We start from the raw sequence: 18,885 nt of genomic DNA, 5'->3' as shown, positions 1-18,885 counted from the left end.
TATATCAGCCAGACCTTTTTATGAGACAGTATGCTTTATTACTTAATTACACCACACAATAGACTCATGCATAGTACTTTCAGTGATGTGAAAACTGCATAAAGAAGAACATTTTAATTTTAATTAATGAATACAGTATATGCACTTCAGAAGATCAAAAACACAAGGACATGTTCCAATGAGTTTGACTGCTCATGAAGCTAAAACGATTCAAATAACTTTTAGACAGTAGCTTCTCTTTACAGCCTAAGATGTAGGGATTTTTTGGTTAATCAATAATTGTGATTACTGAGGTCACAATATAATAGACTATTTTAAAGGCAAAAGTGTTATTTTAGTTCAGTCTATTCTCTAAAAATCAAACTTGAAAGCAATATCTGGCTGTTTATGTCAACGTACATGTTATTATTATGAGTGTATAACCTTATTAACTTTGATTTATCATTCAGAACATTTGGTTTCATAAAGCTGAGGAGGAATTGTGGAATATCTATTAGATATTTGGAATGAAAGAAATGGTTACTGTTGTTTGGTCTTGGTGTGAATACTTATTCAATTGTGATGTTTGTTCTCAATACAATATAAAACAATAATCATAGCAATACAATTTGATATCGTCACATCCCTAGTTTCTATTTCTGGATCATAATTTCCCTGAACAATTCGAGGGCATAAGCTTATTTGTGCGATAATTGTTTAGCTGCACTCATTTTGTGGCTTCACTGAGGAAACCCATAGCATTACATGGTGTTATGGTACATGTGGCTTGCAAAACATGACAGCATTATTAGTTCTTCGGCTACTAAGTGTGTGTCGTGCTACCTCTATCTGTGAACTGTTGTCTGTGTCTTCTGTAGACAGCACCCCAGGGAAGCCCCCGGGCACCTCCAGCTCTGTGTCCTGGTCCTGCTCCGGGCTCGCTCGATTACTGTCCATGTTTCGAGGTTTGGGAGGGAGCCATCTTCTCCAGCGATGACTGTAGAGCCGCACATCCACCGCTGAGTCCTCATCTCCAGACTCCACCGGTAAATATGAGTAATCCCCTGGAGAGGCAAAAATAAAAGTCAACAGTAAATACCAGCGGAAAGATGAAAAGGTCAATGACTGAATGGGACTCGGTGGAGCTTTTGCTGATGTGTAAAGCAAAAACATGCATCTCACGACATCAAAAGAAGATGCACATTCATGAGATGCCAGTGATTACAGACCCTTAGAGCAGTCAGACTCAAGCGACTGTTGAGAAATATTCAACCGTCAGGTAAATCACAGTGTAACCAACGAGTCAAATATCAGTAAGAAATCAAGAGAAAATGCACTGCAAACAACCAACTCCACACAACATGAGATGAGGAATGTGTACAGCGAAAATAGTCTTGTTACAGTCAATACTCGCATGTAGAATACTGCAGTAGACCAAATAAGGAGAGTCAATTTTCAGTATATTAATTATAATTGGTCACTAAAAAACAAACGACAGTAATGTGCAATTACTGTCGTACTCACATGCAATAATGTCACATTCATGTGCATATAACTGATGAAAATAGAGTGTCTATTTTACCATTATTATTAGTATTATTTTGTCTTACACTAGCTGTTTTTATTTTATTTTATCCCCTCCATTCCTTATTAGGAAATGAGAGGTTTTGTCTATAGGAGTTTTTGTTTATAAGAGTTTTGTTCATGAGAGTTCTTCTATTAAGAGTGTTTTTTTAAACTTCCTATAAGTTATCTGTCCTTTTCCTCTGTATCTACCTGCGTTGCAACAATGAAATTTCCCCATGTGTGGACAATAAAGGAATATCTTATCTTATCTTAAGCTGGTATTGGTGTCACTGAAGTTATGCAGGACACGTTTATTCATCTGTTCATTTATTAGATTTATCTGCACATTACGACCACAACTATCTTTATTGCAAATAATAAAGTACCAAAAATGTACTTTAAATGAGACCTATTATGCAAAATCGTCTTGTAGGAGCTTTTAACCAAGATTAAGATTGTTTTTCCATCTCATTTAATCAATTGGATTTAAAGTACATTTAAAGTTTACTTAAACAAGGCTTGTAAATCATGATAACGTGATCCTCTAATGTCTTTTTTTATTTTTGGGGGGTGAATGCAGGCAACTGTATGGACCATGTGGGTTTAAGTGGCAGACTAGCTTCCATTTCCGTCATGCTAAGGCTTTCCATACCCCAATCAGCCCCTGCTCCCACTGCCTCTAATGGGATTAAGCAGTTAGATACAATTAGTAATCAACTCTCTCCTCATACCACAAATGCAAAGTTTACACAGCTCTTCCAAGAATGTAAATCGACTTGGCATGCGAACAGAAAGCTGTTTTTATCACTTTATGTCGTTATTTCTTTTTTTTTTTTTTGTGGATAGAGGTCACTGGGTTTAACTGCATGTCTACTCCCTGCTGGCTAGACTATCCTCTCGGCCTCAATAATCTTTTAAAGAAGAGGAGGAAAGCTGAACTGAGATGCTAATAAGCTAAACAATTCACTCCCCTTAATAAGCAAAAACTTGAGACCAATTTGCTTGGTGGGCGTTGGCGTTCACAGGATTTATATATAAGATGCAAGAGGAGAAAGAGCAGCAAGCTGTTTTAAGCAAGATAAGAAAGTAAGTGCTTCTCATTCAAAACTCAGAGACAAAGACAAATTGACACTCACTCACTTGTACAAAAAGTTACTTGTACAGGTTTTGGGAACCACCTCCAATGGCTGAGCAAAATAGATTGAGGCAGAGCAAACTTTCTGTAATGTTCTCCATTTATCAAGTAGACATTCCCATAAATGACTGTAACAGAAACAATTAATTCAATTTAAAATGAAACAAGTGAAGGGAGTAAACTCAAAAGAGTGTCACGGGTAAAAACTAAAAAGGCTCCAACATTTTAGCAAATTTTTTTATAATTAAAATGAAAGATGATTTAGCACAAACACACTTATAGTACTGCATAAGAAGTGGCAGCACAAGAAGCACTTTTGTAATTTCTAACATAACATTTAACTGGATTGATCGCATCCACAGAGAAGCAACAAACTAGCACTATCTTGAGGGTCAAACACCAGGGGACGACGCTGGTACTAATAATAAATCTAAAATCAGGCCAGTGGAGTCTCTTACATCAAACTGTATCCAAAAAGCAATAGACACGCCATGTGGTTTACAAGCTGAAGGAGTTTGAATATCATAAATAAAGGTCAGGAGTGTTTAATGTAAAACTATATTAAGACAATATTATGTCAAGCCAAAACAGAGGTGATAAAAGATGTATTTTAACATGGTTCACTTTTAAGTATCAGTCAAATGTGAAATTACTGTAAAATTACTCACAAAATTGGTGGAAATGTACGTACTTATTTGGAAGTTTACAACATACATTTCACAATATTATTATCTGCCTCTAGTTAGGCCTTGTTATGGGAGACCGCTGAGGATACCAGGTGAGTGGCTCTATTGCACACTGTTATTGTGTCCTTAGGCAAGGCACTTCACTAACTGGCCTAATATAACTGTGGTGTGTGACTGGAGGGGCTAATGGTGCAGATTGGATGCCACGCGTCCGTCAGTCTGCCCCAGGAGGACCACGGCAGGGCGATTTAAGAAAAAGAAAAATGGATCAGGATTGAGAAGTGCATTGTAAACCACTTCTGTGAGACGAGTTGACCAAGGTTACTGATAATGTTAGAGAAGGACACATTCTGTAACAGTTGGACGACGCCTGCCACAGATAGAGCTGACCTCACAGAAATGTCAACAATGGTAGAAATGGTGACCTTGTTAAGACTATGCACCAAATGGAAAGTTCTACAATACTAAAAAGTGCAATTTTACAGTGCTTTTATTAAATAGTTTAGCAATTCTGTGCTTATTACTAATGATCACTTTTGAGATAAGATGCTGTGTTCTATGGTTTCATTCTGGCCCACTACTATATCCTAGTTACAACACAGATACCACTATGTACACATTAGACACATCTTAGTGGACTGCACGGCAAACTTCCTGGCACCATTATTTACATACTCTGAAGCAGTAAACACTTGGCCATAGTACTCCACTAGAACATTTATCCTCATCCTTTAAAGAGCCTTTGTCAGCTAACCTCAGAGATCTGGCAAACAGCACAGCGTTCAAACACGCATGACGACAACACAGAGCCCTAAAGGAAAAATCACTGCTCTTTTCCCAGAATGCCGTTCAATGTGGACCCATGACAGGTCACTGTATACCAGACTTGCACCTGCATGACCTCCCGAAGCAGAAGAGGACATTTTATTATCCAGGGAGGACTGAGGTCTTTTGTCAAGTGTTAGAAAGGGCATTAGGCCAGACCCCCACGGGACACCAAAATAACCACCCAGCAGGACAACTCTCTTCTCAGCTTTAGAGGAAATCCTTTCCCCTTTGACTCTTCTTTCAGTGATTCTGAAAGCCCCAGGATTCCTTCACCCTGACTGTGGAGCCCTGGACATGTTGGCTGGACCTGTGTCTGTCATCACCTCTGAGTCATGCCTAAACCTTTTCAAGGGCGTTAAAGAAGAAGAATAAAGGAGCTGAAGGGACATCTCTCTTGCTCTTATGTTTGGCTACTATTATTTTGACATTATAACGTTGAAAACATGTAGTAAACTGTAAGGCTAGAAAAAATAAAAGCGGAATGGATAATATTTTGGTGCCAACATTGACATACACTGCACCAGGAAAAGATTCAATTTTCCACATTTATTTTTACATTACAGCCTTATTACCGCAAATTTATTATTGGCCTAAAAATTCTACATTCTCCCATAATAACAACTTGAAAGAAAGTCGTTTGAATTCTTTGCAGATTCATAAAAAAACAATTTATTTTTTATTTTCATGTAACAGTATTTGTCCGAAATGGAAAAATTCTAAATATTTTAACATTGATATATTGAATACTATATAAATAGCAATATTTTTTTCGAGCGTGCCTTAGTTTTTTAAATATATTTTTTTAAAGCGTGTGATTTAAAATGGGGGGAACCCAAACTGAAACAATTTCTTACAAATATCTGTGAACAGGCCACTAGGTCGTGAGTTTATTGTCCTTTATTATGTCATCCCCGTCTCCTTCACGCTACACAGACCTGTCCAATAAAGCCTACTGACCAAATAAAAAAAAAAGATAAAAATAAGAAATATATTATTTGTTAACTTTCCAGCAACGTCGCTTTAGAGCAGCTTTTCACACGCCTAAAATGTGATCGAAAGTATAATGTAAATGCAGTGTCATATTTTTTACGTTGTATATTTCTGTTTCTTCTCTAGTTTCTGCTTATCATACAAAGAGCTGTGTCTGTCTCCAGTAAAGCCGAGAACACCCAGCATGTGTTCGTCTGGCACTGAAGAAGTGTGAAATGAAACCACGATCCATCTACCAGTAGTACCATCTAAGCTCTCCTCAGATGCGACTTGGACGTCCCACTCATAATAAGTGCACAAGGTTATCACAGGCAAACAGTGTGATATTGGACAGAACAGCACAGGCCAAACTGGCATCATTTGCACCTCGCAAAAGAGAAAATTGCATTCTGAATGTGTGCTCTCCTTTCACCACGATTCATCAGGACCTACAGTACATATCCACATGTAATAAGGCCGAAAACTAAAGGCTAACTGAAGGTCACGACACCAACGCTGCAAGAAACTATTAACAAATCCCGAAGGCTTGTCCAAAGCATAGGCTTGTCACAATAACCTATATTGTTACAGAAAAAAATAAAACACAAATACTTAAATATTTTATGCTCTAAATTATGATTAAAAAAAAAAAAAAACATTAGCTACAATAAATAAATATCACAATAAAACCTGTTTGGATAATGAGTCTTTGGAGTTATTTCTTCAAATTTCTAGAACGCGGATATGATCTTTCGACCACAAAAATAACAACAATTTCCCAACTAGTGCTAGAAAAAGTACACACATGAAATATTGAGCTAAAAAATATTGTTACAGCAATAATTCATTGAACAATAGAACACTATTGTGACAAGCAGCATTATTTCCTTATCAAATTTATTAAATGAGTGACTTCTTTGTCCACGCTATATGTCCCAGAACTTGTATACGGTAATTGTAAATACTCATTGTAATATTAACAATAATCATGATAATAATAATAGTAGTTGGAGTAGTAGAAACATCAGTCCTTGCATAAGTTTGCAGCTTAATGACAAGTGGGGCTCTTGCTGGAGAAGCTGGCACCTTCTGTACTGAATACCAGTCTACAAATGCTCTGGGACTAACTATCCCTCAGTGCAAGAAGTGTCAGTTGTGGTAGTTGTAGTTTCTGTCCTTTGAAGAGATCCCATCCATCCATCCATCCATCCATCTATATTTATAACTTTGATAAAACGATAACTTGAAATAGGAATTCGATGCTTCTCTTCTTGACACAACATTCATCATTTATATGTTACGCCCCCATGACTGGTCCCTCATCAATCTGTCTGACCCTTCAAAGCCTGTGTAAGCTGAACGTTTTGACTGGAGCTCTGTAGAACAAATATTAACATGACACAATTGTAATAGTGCCATAAATACTGTAATATAAATGTTAGGTTAGCCCTAATTACATAGACAAACCGCGGCAAGCAGTTACAGGGTTACACAAAGTCAGAAATAATGACTTATCCACCCTCAGCCAGTCCCAGTAATGACAGTGACAGAGAAAGAGGGGTTGGCTTTTAAAACACATCCTAAACTTAATAGGGTGTAAGGTCGTCCCAACAGCGGCCTCAATAACATGGATACCGAGAATGTCTTGGAAACATAAAAACAGGCTGAATGAATGTCGGGAGTCTTTTTAGTCCGGGATGAAATTAAAATAAAAAGACAGGGGGTCAATAAGGCACGATGTGTAATGTGATGGATGAGTTAATAAAGCGAGCTTAATAAGAAATGGTTTGATCTCCGTAAAGCTGATGAAACAAGGATGTCGGATCTGGGCTGATAGATGATAGCTCACATGCGGCTAATATAAAGTGGCAGGCAAAACATGCAGCGATATTAAGTCTGCATCAGGCTTCAAGTATTACATGAGAACCACTGACTGCAGGTAAAGTTAATAAAAGTGATTAACTATACTTTCATGCAGTGGTCTTCTCACTGGCCTCTATTTTATCAGTGTACAATGGCAACTCAAACAGATCTACAACCTGACAAACATGACATATTATGCGTTTTTGTGCAATAAAATAATAATCTACAATTCTGATTAATCATGAATTACTCTAAATACAACTTCGACTGGGTAAATGAGAAGGGAAAACAATTATAACTTGGGTAAGAAAGTAGCAATGTCAAGATTATTAGTTTATTTGATAATCGTGATTATTCAGGTCACAATATAATCGGAAGAAACAAGAAATAATAATTGTGACCATTTTAGCTGCAAAATTAAGTGTTCTTTGGTAAATTTACAACTCAAAAATAGACCTAAATGTAAAGAACGTTATTATTCTGGATTTTTTTGGTCACATTTAACTTTAGTTTGTCTTTCAGAAAGTTCCATTTCGTAAAGCTGCTCACAAACTTGAGGAACCGTAACATGACATACCACGGGAACGACAGAAAATTAAAGATCACAGTCTCAATAATCCTGAACAATCGTTAAATCGGGATGTTTCTTCTCACAATAATCGTAACACTATCATTTTATATTTAAAAAGTTAAAAAATGCAATTAATATTTTGATTAAGATCTAGTGGTGCAGGTCCAGAATTCCACAAAGTTTCTTATCCCAGTAAAGAACACTGCTGATACCAATCTGCAGCCATTCTCCATAACATTACAGTCAAATTAGAAAAAATAAAATGAGATAATGCGCGATGATGAAACCGTTTTATTCTTCGAGAAGCGGGAGACGTGCATCGTTAGCATGTTAATGTTTGTCACCCGCGACGGCAAACTCGCTCTGAGTTCAGAGACTCTTGTAAATTGATTCTAAACTCTATATGAATAGAATGCTGGGAATGCATTAGGTAAGTGAGCGATACATGCGGACCGCTGTAAAGAGTTTAAAATGAACTACTTCTGTTTTTCACGTTTCAAATCAGTAAAAATCAGGTACCGCCCCTTTAACTGCCGCATAACGCCTCAGGTAAAGACACGCGTAAATATACAGCAAAGTGTAGCCTCCACAAATACCAGACAGACCCGCGGTTGTTGTAAAGTGTGCTCTTCTAACCCGCTTTAACACATCCCCTTTAAGCCACACGCTCTGTCATTAAGCAGAGGCATAAAAGTGTCAGCGGGAGAGAGTTGCACCTGTGAACTCAAGGACCATTAAGACTTTCAGTTTCAAATAAGACAATGGCAATGATCATAGACGACATTCAGAAAGATTAGATATGAGATGCATAAATCACCACATAATCACCAAGACAGTCATGATGAATGAAAAAGGGTTTAGCGAGGAGAAAAGCGATGCCATTCTCCTAAAGAGCTAAAACTCAATGCTGACAAATTCAAAACAGAACAGAAGGCAATCAAATTAGCACGGTGCTTGATTGCCTCGCGCTCCACTACACAAGAGATTTTATTTTAGACGAATTAGTCACAGTTCCAAACATCAAAGGAGCATAAATAGGTTTGACAGTAGAATTGTGAAGTGTAGGTCTAGTCATGCAGATACACATTGTACAATAGTTTTTACCAATTTAGTGCAGTTTCATGAAGGACATAGACCCTAGAATAAGTACAGACGTGTCACACACTATTCATGCAACCACATCCAAAAGAAGAGACCCACAAAAATGAGCCTAAATATAAGTCAGTTAGTACAAGGCCATGTGAAACTGTTTAATACATGTGCATGCTTTTCACCAAATATTTACCATAATTGATGTCTTAAACTTCCTACAATCTGTTATTTGTCCTTTTCCTCTGTATCTACCTGCGTTGTATCAATGAAATTTCCCCATGTGTGGACAATAAAGGATTATCTTATCTTATCTTATCTTATCTTAAAAGTATACACTGGATCTATTAATGGGAAAGAACAAGCGGAAAAATAGCCTTTGTTTTGATGTGAAACTGCCCCAAAAAGTGAAAACAGACACTTCCAAGATGAAACAATTCCAATGCATTGTAATTTTCTTTTTTCAGTCATATACATGTCATAGTGGGTGACAACCATAGTATTATCATAAAGTGCCACCCAGGTGTAAACTTCAACTGGCAAAGCACATAACGTAAGCATCTCTAATGAAACAAGACACTACCTAACATATTCCCATTGAGTGTTAGGGTTTTACCACCAGCCAAAAGCAATTCACTTGTAACTGTTAAATCTATTTACAGCCTTTTGATGTGATAGGCAGGTGTAAAAGGAAGTTATGAATAACAGCCAATTTGTAGAAAGTCACAACGTGTTAATTACAATTTGCCAAAAATGGAAGATGAGAAGAATTCATTAGAGCTGGCTCGCGTCAGTCCTGAACTATAAATGTAAAGTGTGAACAGACGGGATGGATGTTCGAGGAAGCCAAACAAGTGCAACTTTAAGTCCAGTCCTAAGTCCTCTGATGCATGTTTGTCGGACGTAGCTCACTTTGTTAAAGACACTGGACAAATGAGAGCGTGCTGCACCACACAGCAGCCCGCAATATACCCAAGCACACAGTATTAAACCTCAAAACACAGGGTTGGAGCTCTGAAGCAAACCATGGAGGGTGCGCTGTCACCGCTGCGGCTTCCTAAGTGTAATTGGTTGGTTGTCTTGGCTCTGGTATCGGTCAGAACAGGAAGTGTACACAGAAATGTTTTGGCACTGACACATAGAGAGGAAAGTAAGTTAGCTGCAGGCGTTCAGGAGACAGCAGGATTACAAGGAGAAAAGATCATTGAGGAGAGCTGACACAGACGCTGAGGAATTCAGAGCAGTCTTGTGTCAGAGCGTATTGAGTGATGGACTGTGGGACTAAAGAACAGCCTCCTCCTGCTATTCCACTTTGCTATTCCACTTTTACATCACTGGGCCATGAGGTTGGACTTGCAGGTAATGCGTCACTATAACAGCTCCCTCCTGAGCAGACCATTGCCTGAATAATAGTTGAGTCTTACACCCAGCGGAAAAATCACATTCACCGTTCCATGGTACAGTTCCAAGCCCAAATTTGGTATTTTCGAGCAATGGAAATAGTTTCCAAATCTGTTATGAAAAGCGTTGTTATTCTTTTCTTTTACAAGAAACAAAATAACATCTCTTAAAGGACAGATATTATGCATTATTTGTTTTGTTATTAGCCTTTAAACATGCTTGCGAGTACCTTTAGTTTGGCATCTTATGTTTTAGAAAAAATAAATTAATATAACAAACAAAATTACATTTAGGTCTCTGCGGTTTCCCCCAGGACAACCTGAGTTTTGGTGCCATCTACTGGCTGCAGACGGAATTACCCACAGATAAATACAGATCCATGATTTCAGCGCATTCCTCACTTCTGGGTCTCCGCATGCAGTATTGATCCTGATGAGATCAATACTGTGAGTCTGATGATTTATGACCAGGGAGAGGATTTCTAACCAGGATTCATCAAACTAGCGTCACATTTGCATAATATGTGTCCTTTAAGTCGAATTCAAAGGTATGACAGCTAGTGACAAGTAATTATGTGTGCAATTGATATTTTTTGTAAGCCTGAAATAATTTGAAGATAGGTATACACCGGTATGTGTGTATCTATCTATCTATCTATCTATCTATCTATCTATCTATATATCTATATATATATATATATATATATAGGATAGCGTGTTTACCAGGCTCCTTGAACAGTTGACTGCAGCATCATGATTTTTATTCCGGCTCAGAAAATTTGTTGAAAGTTCTTATTACCTCTCTCATCTCCAACACCAAAGCTATTCAATACGAGGCCTGGACTAGACCTGATTGGTTCTAGTCTAGTCCTAGTTTAATTCTGGTTCAGTCCTGGATAGGCAGATTTGCAAAGTAATGTTAGTAAATCATAGTTGTGTGTTATTTCTCATAGACATCTAATCAGTAGTTATTTTACTATATACAGTTGTATAAGATATAAAAACGGTGTGGGGGATATTTCGTGGTCCTCTGAAAAATCTGGCCCTTGGGAAAATAAAGTTGAATAACCCTGCCCTCCCTGCGACAAGTTGGCCACTGTCCAGGGTGTACCCCGCCTAAGGCCCGAAGTCACTGGGATAGGCTCCAGTCAGGAGTCCAGGTAGAAAATGGATGGATGGAACCCTGCCCCCCACTGTCCTATCCAAGGAATCCTTTAAAACGAATAGGAAATTGAGAACAAACAATAGGAAACTATCTTGACTAAAATAACTAGAATGTATGTTAAATCTACAGTAGTTCATTATGAAGGGATTGCTGTTGTTTGGCCATATGAGGCCACAAAACTGCTGACTCATATTCACAGTGCATTTTGAGCCAGTTTAATAATTTTAAAACACCTGGAGGAATAAATCCAGGCTGTAAAACAAACAAGCTTTGGCAGAAATTCCAGCATAATTCAGGTGTTTATAGTCTTGCACAAAACTAAACAGCGTTTTGATTCAGTGCATCAATTTTAATAAATTCACACATGCAGACATAAACAAAGACAAACAGTGCCATATTGGTTATTTAATTATGAACGATCATACAGTATTTGAGAGTGTTTGTGGTGCTCCAGATACCACCCACAAAACAAATGCTGCTTACATTGTGGCCATTTACAGGATAATCTATCATCTCTGAACTATTAAATGTGTTTAAATAAATAAAAGAAAAAAGAAGATTTTGAGAGGTAATCTTTTCATCTTGCAGTTAAGACCTTTTTGGAATAAATAAAATAGTACTTTAAAATGAAAATGTGATTGATAGGGCTGCAACATTTAATCGACAAATTGTGAGCACAATTTGGTAACTTAGTGTAATGTTTTAAAGATTGACTAGAGATTGACTGACTCGCTCAAGTGCCTTAACAGTGTCTTTCTCTGGGTGCAAAAAGGGCCCCTGCGTTGGTACACTCGTCTATCAGCCATCTTTGCCAAACCTATCCCTTCCTCTCGGCACTTAAGCACTTTGTAAACACACACAGAGTGGTCCAAGTCGCAGTTATTCCCACACTTCGAGACAGGCATTCCAACTGTCTGGGCAGTCTGAGGAGCTCAAAGACATCCTGAGCATCAATCCTATTTCAAATGCATTAAAATATTAAAAAAGGATTTAGAGGTAAACTTCAGTGGTTGTTGTGCATATTTCAAGTGTATCTGCGCTTGGTTTATCTGGCATCGAATCGAATGATCTTTCTTGCTTAGTATTCACCTCAAACATCCAAAGCCAGCCACTACTAAGAAAACCAAAACATTGTAAACCAAAATGTATTTCAGTACCTTTTAATATGATAGTAATTTATTCTTGATAAATCCATAAAGATGAGGCTACTCACGTATTGCTGTTGAACATTTTTCAGCTTTGAGGGCGACTATAGAAATCCACAAGTTGATTCCTTATAATATAGTAATTAGTGTAAGGATTCATAATCATCCAAAAAAAACTACTTTTGGGTCTTGAAAATGTTTGAAATATATCATTCACAATGGATGTTTTCTTAACAGTCTTGTTTCTTAATGCCAGTGAAAATGTGTCACAGAAAGTCAATCTTTGCATCACCAGCACGAGCCTTTCACTGGAAATCAATATGACACATTGTTTACAATGCCATCTAAGACCTTGAGAGTAAAAAGAGGACGAAATACCTCCAATAATCCCATTATGGAAAGAATAGTGCAAGTACACGCTGTCTATGGTTCATACAGAACCGCATACATTCAGCCACAACAAATACACCCTGTATTGTATTTGACGGCCAGAGCAAATCATTTTCAAGGGTAGGTAAGTATGCTGGCCATGCAAGAACTGGGATGTCTTCAGCTTCCAGGAATCATGTCCAGATCCTTGTAACATGGAGCCGTGCATTATTGTGCAACATGAGGAGATGGTGGTGGATGAATGGCACAACAAGGAACATGTCACTCATCGAACATGTTTGGGATGCTTTGGATCAGTGTATACGACAGCGTGTTCCAGTTCCTGTCAAACAATCCAGTAACTTCAGCTGCCATTTTGGTGGTCAAACCAGATACTGACTGGTTTTCTGCACCAGGTTCAAACCCTCCCAATAAAGCAAAACCGAATATTTCAGAATGGGCTTTTATTGTGACCAGCCTAAGGCACACCTGTGCAATATGCATGCTGTCTCATCTGGGCATCTTTATATGCCACACCTGTGAGGTGGCATGGATTATTAATATAATTGCTCTGTAAGACACATTTTGACAAATTTGTGAACAATATTTGAAAGAAAATGGGTCTTTTGTGTACTGTATATGGAAAAAGTTTTATATCTTTGACTTCAGCTGATGAAAAATGGGGGCGAAAACAAGTGTTTATATTTTTGTTCAGTGTACATAGGAAAAACATCCTCTTTAAAAAATGACTCGAAAGGACAAGAATGATAAAGTTTCATTGACTGTCTGGAATTTACTGTCAGAAAAATGGAAAGCAATAAACAAGGTGGCAGACAGTAATGTGTTATTGCAATTCAGATAATATATTGAGTGTAAACCGTGTTTGTTGTGTGTGTTTTTTTGGTCGGGAGAATGCATGTTAATGACCATACATGATATATGTGCTGTAAACACGCCGGATTATAGCAATGGGATCATTCCCCACTGTTGTCTCGCATTCCCTCTCACAACACACTCTCATTCATACACCAAATGTGTTGGTCCAAATGCAACAGGTTTAAGCAGACGTGTGAAATAAAAAGGGACCTAATTTGAGAGATAAACTTTAAACTTGCAACTGCTGTCTGAGGTGGTTTAATACGAGGGGCCATTCAAGGATATTATCAAGATTTTCATTCTGGAGGTATTTGAATAATGGTTTGAAATGGGTTGATCGTTGCCTCTGGACACATCCATCATAGCATTTATCATCACCACAGCCATTTGCAGCCCGCTCAGTCTTGTCCGGACATGCCCCGATTGTGGTCAGTGCAAATGAAGGGTGAAATTGGCAGTGCACGTTTTGCTGCCTCTGATTGTGGCTGGTCATTGAATCTGCCTATTGATCCAATCCACACATAATGGCGACCTGTGCCGAGTACACTTCAGGGCTCTGACATTTGTCTTGTACAGCTGCGAGGTTGAAAGCAATAGACAGAAAACGGAAATACAACTGCTACAGCTTTAATGTAAGAAACATAACTAAATTACTTGTCCCATGTTAAGAATAAGGGTAAGTGTAATGTTCCCGGAGGTGATGGTAAAAGTGAATTAAGTGCAGCAGCTATTTTGGAGCCGCTCTGATGAATGCAGTTTGGCAGTACGCACAGCCCACACTTACTGCTTTTTCCCATGGGGAGAATTACTAACAGTGCTTTCATCAAGAGTCAGTTATTAGTGGTCCAATATATCAATGAGAAGTAATATTCACATAGACATATTGTTCCAGGCGTGTTTGACTAATGGGAAACAGTTCATAATGCTGGCTGGTATAAGTGGATTAAGGCCAAGGCACAACATTTGGCATATGTACTTGAAACAGTGAAACAGATTTGGCTGCTAAAGTAATGACCTACAAGTTTGATAATGATTCCTGATACAGTATTAATAAACATTTATTGTAAAATGCCCATGAGATCATAAACTGGGACGAGCGGGGCCTTTTTACTCTCTCACACCTGGGATACTCTCGTGAAGAAGTCGTACTGCAGATGGCGCTGTCATGTAAATCAGCTGACTAGACCCTTCACAGCAACGTCATGTGACAACTCTGAGGAAGACTACGAGTGAGCAGTTGAAGATGTGGTCAAAACGCATGTCCAGATAGTCAAATAAAGGACTTTTATGCCTTGAATCTCCTCTTTGGACCCATTGATGCACACACCTTTCCCGTTGTATTTTAAACAAACTCTGGTCTGAAAAAATATATAAATGTAAGTTTAGTATACATAGTTTGGAAAATTAGCTATAGAAAAAGTAAAGTTGCTAAAATTCTGTTAACAAAAGGGTTGGTATTTAGTCAATTTGTCCCTGAGCAAAACACCTCATCTCCCACGTTTTGCCTGTGGGAACATGTGATTCTTGGTTATTTACACCGTTTAGACAGTGTTAACATGCCGACTAACACAAATATACATGTTTTTTTCATAGCTGAGCCAAGTATGAGCCAAAATATATACATAAGCAACGAGGAGTGAAAACTGGAATCATGCCTTGATACACCTGTTCTTGTGACTACAGGGAACTATTTTAAAGTTGTACACAAATGACTGTACACAATCTTAAATCTGTGTGGTAAAGACTAAGATCTGTATTCTTGGGAACACTCCCTTGTGCTGATGGTTATGAAGCAAAGTGTGATTTTTCTGAGGTGCTCCTAGGCGTGCTCCACTGTTCAAATTTAGGGCCCCTCTGCTCTGACAGTGCCTTGGCTTCCCTTACTTCTCTAAAGATCCGGGCCAAAGGCATAATACATCGTCCATATGCAAAAGGATATCTGCAGTAAATATAAGAGGTCTACGGGGTGTATCCATAGAAACAAATGGCAAGCGGCGGGACATGAATAAAACATGGATGTTTCCCTACAGCAATAACTATTTCTGACAGCTGAAATGTATGTAGCACAGTAGGGAAAAAGGTGACTATTTCTGTATTTATAAAGCAAAGAAAAGGCATATTCAAATGGGCTGCCAAAGATCACCAAGTGCATTTTTTTGGGTTGTGTGAGGAAAAGAGAGGGTTCAAAAGCTGTCAGCGGTGCAGAGGGGTGAGAGCGGAGAGCCCTGGAGGGACTGAGTCAATCTGTTCCTGTCAAATGCACAATACCAGCGGCACATGTCTGTCTTGGTCGACAATAACAAGAGACACAATGCCACAGGGTCTAATGGCTGAGAACACAGGTGTCTCTGCTACTGTGGCAGGTAAGGAGATAATGTGGAATTTGCAATAACCTGACAACTTCAAACTATGGTAAAACCTGAAAATGTCCTTGAAAGATCAATTCATATTTTTTAGATCACCAATCAGTCACTACACTTAGCCCATCTCTTTCTTATTACAACTCCAGACCAAAACGGGCACTCACAACACAAACACGACCACAACAGCACACCAAAACATAACTTTCAAGCGTGTTTGTGATGCCATTTATTCTGCATTATTCACATTCTGACGTTTACGTCGTATTTAAGACTTAAAATGCGGAGGAGCGGGACACGGCCGGGGCTAGCGGCGCTACGTGGCTAGCTAGCTTGTGATGGCTCAACAAAACAGGCACTCACAACACAAACACGACCACAACAGCACACTAAAACAGGCGTATTTAATATTAATCATTACTTACGCCATGAGGAACAGGAAAGTACTTCTGCAGACTTCCGTGCCTCCTATGAAAAAGCTTGTCCGGGCAAACCTGCGCTTCTTCTGGGGCTTTTTCGTGGACGTCGTCAGCTCAGAAGTGACAACAGAACGTCTGTTTGCTTCCATATGTCCGATAATCCTCATATCCTGCCACTCTCTTTCTGCTGCTAATGAGTCGCTCCGTAGCTTGTACATGAGTTCTGGAGTGAGTTTCCTGCTACACGATTTGCTTGAGAGTAGAGAATTTTTTTTTCTTCTTGAGTAACATTTGCAGTCTGATTTTACACAGTGTGTGTTGCGTGTCCCTGTGTTGCTGCTTATCAAGTAGCCATGCGGCTGGCGGCTCAGCCCATTGGCTGACTACAATAGCGCAGCTGTTCATATGGAAATGCGGTCACACCCACTCTGCACGTCCAGAGAGCGCCCGAAAACACCACATTTTAAACGGCTTTATTTATGCTTTTAATGCTGCAAATACTGTTATCTGATACATCGAATGGCTGGTCCATATCTTCAACTTTCACATAATGCAAAAAAACGAAAATCACAAATTTGGGGGAAAAAAAGTAAAATGCTGTTTTTCTCAGTTTCACCGAGGCCGACATGGTCCGACAATTGCGGTGGCGAGTCACATATATACTGAGATCAGGGTTGAGTTTTCAGGTCAGCTTTGTCTCAAAATAGGTTGTGACATTTATAGATGCTCCCAGTGCAATGCGGACCTCAAAACAATGCAAACTATCCCAGTTTGCATCTCAGTGTGCACATTTTAACAGTGTTGGGCTGTGAACAGTTCAGGCCTTTAAAACCTGTAAACCAAAGTATATTTGTAGGGTTCTGGTTGAATTCTGTTGGGCTTCAGCGCCTAACATTTATGGCCCAATTACAACTCTAATGCAAACCCCTTACTCCACAAAAATGTAGCTATATTTATTATATATTAGACCAGGGGAATTCAACTACATTTTCCAGAGGGCCATATTTTTTGGTGGGCCAAGACCTCTGTTGCCCATCCAGGTCTGAACCAGAAATAAACTAGCAATAGACTAGTACTAACCAGGTCTGAACCAAGACAAAACCAGAATCAAAACTGGTCTAAAGCAGAATTAACGAGGACTAAACCAGACCAAACCAAGTTTAAAATAGTGCTGACCAAGAATAAAGCCATATTTTCGAATCTATACATATTTTTTTTTACATTTGGAGTTGTGGGCCAGATTAAATCACTTGGAGGGCCTGATTTGGCCCCAGGCCTTATGTTGAATAGCCCTGTATTAGACTATGACAGGCAACAATACTTGTCCACCAAGTGGTTTGATTCCTGCTTGAACCAAGTTCTGTCATTGTCCTTAGTCCAAGACATGTCATACCACCACCATCATCCATTCACACACCTGATCCATACTAATGCACTGTGAGTGAAGAATTATGCCGCAGGGCACAATGACATTTCCTCTAGTTGCCCCCTTGTGGTACCCAGTGTTTTAGCTGTTCCCCATCCAAGTAATAACCAGGCCCTACCCTGTGTAGCTTCCAAGATCTGAGAGGGTTGGGCATTGGCAAGTAGGTATGATCTTTTTAAAAAGACTAGCGCCATTGGCCAGCAAGAAAAATGTTTTATGTCAAACCCAGCTCATATTTACTGTAAATTACTGGTATAGTGCTCAATGTAACTGGGTATATGTCAACAGTAAACAAGATAAAAGGATTATGATACACTTAGTAGTTGGCAGTATGACAAAGGAGTTCTTCGAATCTGAAACAAATCCAAATGTAAGTATGACATCTGGCACTATAGACAAATTAAAGTAATGGTTCTTCTGTCGACAGTTACAGACTTGATATTTGAATAATAGTATTTCTCCTACAGAATCATAAACTAAACAGGCGAAGGAGGGTTATGTGTGGGCCTGTTCTGCAGGATCACATGAGCAGAGTTGTGCAAAGCTGAGTAATGAAGGCTCTTGCTCCTTTACACACTCCATAAAGACACTAGTCCTCAGCCGGGCTCCTGTTGTCTCTAATCAATCCTGTTCAACATGTTTACCACTGTCAGCCGCCCTGACAACCAAGCTCTGTCTCCAAATCTCATCAAAGAACAGACATGACCTTGACAATAACAATACACACATACAATTACACTATATGCATGTTACAGCTTGAATGTCTTATAGTGTCAGACATTACGACCTACTATAAATGCAATGCAATGCAAATACGAGTGAATGACAATGAATAAAAACAACATTGGAAAGCCATCATGCTTCTTGGTCTGGTGACAGCAGTCCTCTCTATGTAATTGGGAGCTGAAACACAAAATATCCTGGCTTTCAACTAATTTGCAACCAGCGAATCAATTGTCAAATAGTGTTGCTGCACAGGCCACAATACTGGTCAAGAACAAATACAGGGTGCCTTTTTGAAAAATGGGTTCTTTTGTTA

The 18,885-nt window shown here is 38.8% G+C and overlaps 1 protein-coding gene across 1 annotated transcript in view; it reads right to left on the bottom strand.

The window, feature by feature from the left end:
* plxdc2b (plexin domain containing 2b) overlaps positions 1-18,885 on the bottom strand; it is a 71,886-nt gene that overhangs the window by 38,136 nt on the left and 14,865 nt on the right. Inside the window, exon 2 of the mRNA XM_072450966.1 lies at positions 823-1,043. Within this exon, the coding sequence (XP_072307067.1) occupies positions 823-1,043 (221 nt within the window). The remainder of the gene's footprint in view (positions 1-822; positions 1,044-18,885) is intronic.

The sequence above is a fragment of the Eucyclogobius newberryi genome, unplaced genomic scaffold (genome assembly GCF_026437365.1).
Source record: "Eucyclogobius newberryi isolate DKJ021-1_F unplaced genomic scaffold, fEucNew1.0.hap1 SCAF_18, whole genome shotgun sequence".
NCBI lineage: Eukaryota > Metazoa > Chordata > Actinopteri > Gobiiformes > Gobiidae > Eucyclogobius > Eucyclogobius newberryi.
The sequence above is the reverse complement of the archived record's forward strand: the minus strand, read 5'-3'. Positions and strand labels throughout refer to the sequence as shown.